General features: G+C 33.3%; 1 protein-coding gene across 1 annotated transcript; it reads right to left on the bottom strand.

Moving 5' to 3' along the window:
* Positions 1-5,763: 5,763 nt before the first annotated feature.
* Positions 5,764-7,405, bottom strand: LOC141444292 (uncharacterized). The gene is made up of 2 exons (XM_074109789.1): positions 7,257-7,405; positions 5,764-7,155 (listed from the first exon to the last, which is right to left on the bottom strand). The coding sequence occupies exon 2, from the start codon at positions 7,063-7,065 to the stop codon at positions 5,944-5,946; it is 1,122 nt and encodes a 373-aa protein (XP_073965890.1). The 5' UTR covers positions 7,066-7,155; positions 7,257-7,405; the 3' UTR covers positions 5,764-5,943.
* Positions 7,406-7,654: the final 249 nt, after the last annotated feature.

Here is a 7,654-nt window from a genome sequence, read left to right as displayed (position 1 = left end):
CTTGAGCACGGAAACGTTGAATGATTCAAAGTGACGGCCAACTGCCCGGCCGGCCGGAGGAGTGAGAGTGGGGATAAGTGTTGCCAGTTTTAATCTTTTTAAATATCCGTGCAAGGCTAATGCGTGGGGGCGCTACTACACTATGTAAAACCTTAAATCGCAAAGAATGAAGCTGCGAAGCATAATATTTGTATTTGTTTGTTTTTGTACATAGGCCATCTTCTTAAGTTTTTTACCTATAACAGACACCAGTATTAATATCTGCCACAGCGGAGCGTGCAAAAATAACACGTCCTACCGGCACTAGAAATAGAGTCGAATCAGTTTTTTTTTATTCGATTGGATGGCAAACAAGCAAGTGGGTCTCCTGATGGAAAGAGATCACCACCATAGTAAAAGAGAACAAGTATGCTTACTCCGACCCTTTAAGAGACTTAACTGCCTACTCCGGCGCGGAAGCTTAGGGTTGTCGATGTCTATTTTAGATTAATTTATTACCTACCGGCAAATAATTTAAGTATGAAAGTTAACTTAAAATTGTCTAATGTCTTGTCTAGAGAAACAAGATTCTTTGCCGCTCTATTATTATTATTATACTAAATTTAAAAATATTATTTAAAAATTCGCCGAAGTGGTGATGGTGACTGGCGTACATACTACTCATGTTTCCTACACATAATACTATAACTATATTGTTTATAGGTATCTATTATTTTTTATGTGTCCTTGCTCGAAACTACCAAACCACACTTATATACTACTAATTTATAACTATACCTGATACAAAAAATACGTAAGTACGTACGAGGTGCGAACGTAAAAGGTGATTATCTCGCGAGCTAAAATCAAAACGCATGGCGCCGACGGCAGCGCAGCCTTGACTAAAGAAAACTTAATCCTCCTTAAATTATCAGTGTGTGCGTGCGCGGGTGCGTGCGTACCAGCGCCCACCGGCGCGCACACATTTAAGCCGCGCGATGTACTTTTGTTCCTTGAACCTACTTGGCCTCTTTTACTGTGTCACCACCGCCCATAACCATCTACAACACCATTTATGTACGCTTTGTTGTGTCAGATATTGGTGCTGCTGGTAAATCAGTGTAGGTATGATGCAAGTGATGACAATGTGGCTCTGAGACGTGGTCCTTGACTGCTGCTAGATGAAATAGAATTTTCATATTATAAATATATTTTTGTTCAAATAAATATAAGTATTACTAATCAAACTGAACATCTACAAGAGGTTTTTATTTACGTACACGTACCTAACATTATTTGTTTTCAAGGTTTCGTGCTTTTTCAAAAAACCCATTTCTTAGAAATGCATGGAGTTATTTAGTTAATACGAATAAGAAAAAATTAAAGAACTTATTTAAAATCATCATATCAGCCGTAGACGTCAGGCACTAGTTGGACATATGATAGGCCTCCCCCATAGACCTCCAGTTACTTCGGTCGGAAGCGACCTTAGTTGAAAAACTAGCTTTTACCCGCGGCTTTGCTCGCGTGAACAATAAACATTTCAAAGAAGCAAGCAATTAGGCAAGCATGCAAGCAATCAAGCAAGAATGCATGCAAGTGAGCATGCAAGCAAGCATGCATCTAAGCAAACTTGCAAGCAAGCATGCAAACAACAGATCAAACAAGCATACTTCCCAAGTTGCAAGCAATAATGCAAGCAAGCATGCATTCAATCCTGCATTCAAGTATGCAAGTAAGCATGCAAGCAAACATATAAGCAAGCTAGCAAGTGAGCATGCATGGCTCGCGTGAACCATAAACATTTCAAAGAAGCAAGCAATCAAGCAAGCATGTTAGCAAGCATGCAAGCAAGTCTATAAGCAAGCATGCAAGCAAGCATGCAAGCAAGCATGCAAGCAAGCATGCAAGCAAGCATGCAAGCAAGCATGCAAGCAAGCATGCAAGCAAGCATGCAAGCAAGCATGCAAGTTATTTCGTTTAAATAATTATCACTTCGCACGTGTTCACGTGTAAATCGTTAGATACAGCAGTTGAATTGAGATTCAGGGATTTTACAAAATCCCCGTGGGAAATCCCAAAACTTACATCGTTGTTTCCATAGACGTTGCATTAAAAACAACCATCCCAAATTTCATTACTCTAAGCTCAGCGGTTGTTGCTTTGAGATTTATAACCCTATCCCGTGGAATTTCGGGATAAAAAGTAGCCTTTGTTCTATTCCAGATGCCCAGCTATTTACATTCCAAATTTCATCCAAATCCGACCAGTCGTTTCAGCGTGAAGGAGAAACAAACATACTCACTCGCCCACTCACTCACTCACTCACAAACTTTCGCATTTATAATATTATTAGTAGGAAGGATGAACACAATTATAATTATGTTTTCACACCTCTCCTTCAGAAAAGTAACTTTTCCTCCCTGACGAGAGGGAGCAAAGTGCAACTTTCCTGTACAAGCTTTTTTGAAATTGAAATTGAACTTATTGAAATTATTTATTTCGCAGGAACATACACAGGTGTTATAAATATAATGTGTTTTTAAATATTAAGCACCTTTGGTGAAATAAAGCCAAATTGCGTTGCTCTGAAAAGAGATAAGAAATTTATTACAAATAAACTTTTCCTTCACACAGTATGTGGCGTAACATAAGCTAAACAATAATTAATAACTAAAATAAACCATACCTGAAAAGAGAAACAACATTTAGAGCTATTATTTCAGTAATTTCTTTATCAGCACATTTTAAATATCTTTCATTTTATATGTAACCGTCATTCTGTCCGTCATAGCCTCGATAGCTCTATGGATCCAATATCATAGATAAGAAGTTTAAAATGAAGTGAACCAACCTTCATTTACATCTCCCCCCCCCCCCTCAGAGATAATACATCGTTTTGTATTTTGTGTTTTTTTTTCTATACATTTTTATTTCCTTATGTACTTTCAAATACAGGTACAAGCTTTGTTATATGGAAAAGATTAGATTCGTATTTATTATGTCCTGTATCTAGTCTATAAATAGAATTTGATATCTTTCCCGTAATTTTATAAGGTCCAATTTTTAACTCATCTAATTTTTTCCTGTTTAATCGATTTCCGTTTTCAACATAAACTAAATCACCTATGTTTAATTCACATTTATGCCTGTTTTTATCGAATTTTTGCTTGTTATAATTATGTGATTTTATAGTATTATCTAATGCGACTTGTCTATCCCGCATTAAATCGTTATGTGTTATATCTTGTTTTAATTCAGCTGGTATAATATCAATATTTTTCCCTTCTAATAAATATTTTGGAGAAAATCCTGTCACAGTGTGCTCAGTCTCATTATATTTTTGAGTGCATTCGTGAGCTATAGTCGTCCAGGATAATTTATCTTTTTTTTCATTTATTTTACACCTAATTTTGTTAATTAATGTTTGATTTAACCTTTTGAATTTATACCTGGGTATTGATCAGATAGAATCATACCAATTTTATTTTCCTGTGATACCTTTTTAACTAGTTTAATAAAATCGCCCGAAGATTGAGTTTTTGAAGTTAAAATATAAGCATATCTTGTGAAGTGGTCTACCAAGAGGTGCAAGTATGTTTTTGTAGAACGTGAACCACCAAATCCACCTATAGTATCTATCGAAATGATCTCAAAAGGATATTTTGCAGGACCCAAGTGAGACATTACACCAAACTTATATTTTCCTCTTGATTTGTTTTTAATGCATATTTCACAGTTATCACAAACATTTTTTATGTTATTTGTTAAATTGGTCGCTGTATAAAATGGTTTTATTTTTTTATTCATTTGTTGTATTCCTATATGACAATAGTAAAAATGTATGTATTTAATTATTTTTCTACTGAATTCCTCAGTTAGGAGTATTTTTTCTTTTTTTTTCCTATTTTTTTGAAATAAACATTGTTTTTTAACTTTAGTTTATTTTTATTATTTTTTATGTCATCATTTTCATTCTGATCATTTAGGATATCTTCTATTTTAACTAGATTTACAACTTTTAAGCTTTCTTCTTGATTTTCGCTTGGTTCTAATACCGGATTTCTACTTAAACTGTCTGCTTCTACATTATATTTTCCCGGCGAGTATATTACTTCAAAATCAAATTGCGATAAATAATATGTAAGATCTCCTAATTCTTCGTCTGTTCTTGCTTTAATGTTCATTTTTTCTAAAGGTTTATGATCAGAGAAAACTGTAAATTTCTTTCCTATGAGCCATATTTGCCAATATTTTATAGCTTCTTTTATAGCTAAACATTCCAAATATATAGCTTTTTTCTTTTTTTGGGTATCACATAATTTTTTTGAAAAATATGCGCAAGGCTTTTCTTCTCCATTCTGTTGTGTTTGTTTTAAAACCGCGCCTATACCTTGCATACTCGCATCTGTGTAAATGTATATCGGTAAATCTGGGTCAAAGATAGCTAAAATGGGTTTTGAGCAAAGAAGTTTTTTTATTGTTTCGAAGGATTCTTGACATTTTTCTGACCAAGTAAATTTTTGTCCTTTTCGCAACAAATTATGTAACGGATCTAATACGATTGATGTATGTGGTATATATTTTCCATAGAAATTTATTTTCCCTAAAAATTGTCGAACATTTTTTTGTGTTTTCGGGATAGGGAACTCTTTTATAGCAATTAAGTTATCCTTTAATGGGGTGACTGTATTGTTTTTAATTATATGACCTAAGTATTTTACAGAGTCTTGTGCAAAATTGCACTTGGAGAATTTTAATCTAAACCCTTCTTTTAAAATTGCCTCCAATAACAGTGATAAATGAATAATGTGTTCATCGAATGTTTTTGAAAACACCAAAATATCATCAATATAATTTACAGTGAAATCGGATAATTTATGTTTTCTTATAATGCTACTCAATATCCTTTGAAATATGGCAGGTGAAGTTTTTAAGCCGAAAGGTAAACAGGTCCATTGGTAATGTCCCTCCTGAGTAACAAATGCTGTCTTTTTCCTGTCTTCAACCTTCAAAGGAATTGACCAGAAAGCCGAGTTTATGTCTAGAGTTGTAAAGAATTTACAATTTCTTGTTTTTTGCATTAAATCGTCAATCAGTGGGAATGGTTGCGATTGAGGAACCACAATTTTATTTAAATCACGAAAATCTATACATAGTCTCGACCTTTTTCCTTCCTCTTTTTTATAAGCCATTGTTACCGGAGCCGCAAAGGGACTATAAGACTCCTCTATCAAGTTTTCTGCAATAGTTTCGATATTTGCTGTTCGATTTCTTTTTTATCTTCTATACTACATCTATATGGTCTTTTACTACAATATTTATCTATTATTAGATCAATGTGTGCTTCGTACCCTTGCACTGTACCTATATCATACTTATCTTTAGCAAAAAGTGATTTATACTTGCTTATTAGTTCCTCTATCACCGTTTTTTTCTGAAGGTCTAGATGATTTACGGAAATATTAAAGTTGGTTACGTCAATATGTTCATTAAAGTTAACTTTATATATGTTATTGTTAATTGTTTCGTCTCTTACGATACCTGTAGAGCCAGGAATTATTGTTTCATTTTTGTGACATGTGTTATCATCATTTTGTTCTTTTTTATAATGGTGTATAGTTTGCGTTATTTGTAATTTTTCATTTTGTGCTAAATGAAATTGCTCTATACAGTCTAGCCCAATCAGGAAATCATAATCGAAGTTTGCTTCATCTATTACGAAAACATGAATTTTTTTCTCAATATCGAATATTTTTATTTTTAAAGTTACTATTCCTACCGTTTTTTTTACACCATTAATCGTTTTTAAGTTGGCATTACTTATATTTATATCAGTTTTGGATTTTTTACACGATAATAACCTTGAGTTTATTAAAGATACATTTGAACCCGAATCATAAATTGCCAAAGTTTCAAAAATATCATTTATGCCTATTTTAATTTTGATTAATGGTGGAAATACTAGTTTTTTGGATCTATTTGATTCAATTCTGTTTCTAATTCAGAATTATTAACGCTTCGGATATATTCTCGTTTTGGTCTGGTACCTATGTTTTTGAACCAGCACAATGATTCTGGATGATACCGAATACCCTTGTTTTCTTTTTCACATATTCCGCATGGTCGTACTTTTTCTTCTTTTTCATTATTTTTTCCTAAAACTCCATTATTCTGTTTTCTTACCAGGTGTTCCAAGCCTCTGATGTTATTAAATAAGTCTTCAGTCTGTTTCAAAGTTTTTCTATCGATTTTATCCGCTATATAATGTGGCAAACCTGTAGCAATCAAGTCCATCAAAGTAGGCGTATCTATTGTTTTATTCATCTCTAATAAAAGTCTCTCTTTTTTTATAGCATATTCCAGTAATGAACCTTGTCTATATTTGAATAATAATGCATACCGAACCGGGGACCAGCCTTTGTCTGCGTATGTGTCACAGAAGCTTTTCTTCCATATCAACCAATCTGAGTTAATCGTATATTTTATAAGCATGGAAGTATACCAGTCCACACACGAGTCCTCCAAGAATAATCTAAGAGCTTCAATTTTCTTCAAATCATCTTCCAATCCTAAGCGAGTACATTCTGCTTCAAAAATAGTCATCCATTGAAATACATTTGATGTTTTCCTTGTGAATTTTTCTATTACAAACTTATCTGTTACATTTCTTACGTTCTGTGGCTTAGGTATATCCTTGTTCATTTCAGCACAAGTTTGTAAGATTCTTGCTAAAACCTCCTCTGAAATTCCAGTAGTGGAGACTTGCTGACGCGCCTCTAGTGGGGCCTCTTCCAGTAAATATCCTTTGAATTGCATATTTCCATCTTCGTCTATATAAACATTACTGATCTCGGTTGTCATCGAAATCCATACTTGTCGTTGATCATGTCTTCTTTGTAGTGTTTTCCTTACCTTTGCAAAAGCTTCAGTTTTTATAATTGTATCGTGCAATTTGACCGGTTGCAGCTCATCCGGCAATAAAAAGGTTTGGTTGTTGACATCCGTAATTGAAGTTATACAAATTATATTGGTTTTGGGATCTTCACCCGCTTTTACCGCAAATTTGAATTTTAACTTCTCCATCGTTCGTAAATTAGCTATAAAAATGTTGTTTTATAATGTGTTTTTAAATATTAAGCACCTTTGGTGAAATAAAAGCCAAATTGCGTTGCTCTGAAAAGAGATAAGAAATTTATTACAAATAAACTTTTCCTTCACACAGTATGTGGCGTAACATAAGCTAAACAATAATTAATAACTAAAATAAACCATACCTGAAAAGAGAAACAACATTTAGAGCTATTATTTCAGTAATTTCTTTATCAGCACATTTTAAATATCTTTCATTTTATATGTAACCGTCATTCTGTCCGTCATAGCCTCGATAGCTCTATGGATCCAATATCATAGATAAGAAGTTTAAAATGAAGTGAACCAACCTTCATTTACATAAATATAACACATGTCAGAAGAAATATTACATAAGTACATGTCATGTTTGTTCCGCCCAATTTGGCATGCAAGTTTTCTAAGTGTTTATTGCAAATGCCATTTTTTCTTTGAAGTTGATAATTGTAAATTCCCATTTCAGCCATTTTCTATGCTGATTTTTCTTTAATAATATTTGAATATTTTAATTCAAGTTTCTTAATGCTCGGTGTGAAAAGTTGTA

The sequence above is a fragment of the Choristoneura fumiferana genome, chromosome 29 (assembly GCF_025370935.1).
Source record: "Choristoneura fumiferana chromosome 29, NRCan_CFum_1, whole genome shotgun sequence".
NCBI lineage: Eukaryota > Metazoa > Arthropoda > Insecta > Lepidoptera > Tortricidae > Choristoneura > Choristoneura fumiferana.
Note: the sequence above shows the minus strand (reverse complement) of the source record. Positions and strands in the feature narration are given on the sequence as shown.

What these genes read in the sequence shown, in the direction of transcription:
- LOC141444292 (XM_074109789.1), bottom strand. Translation starts at nt 7,065, where the DNA reads ATGGAGAAGTTAAAATTCAAATTTGCGGTAAAAGCGGGTGAAGATCCC.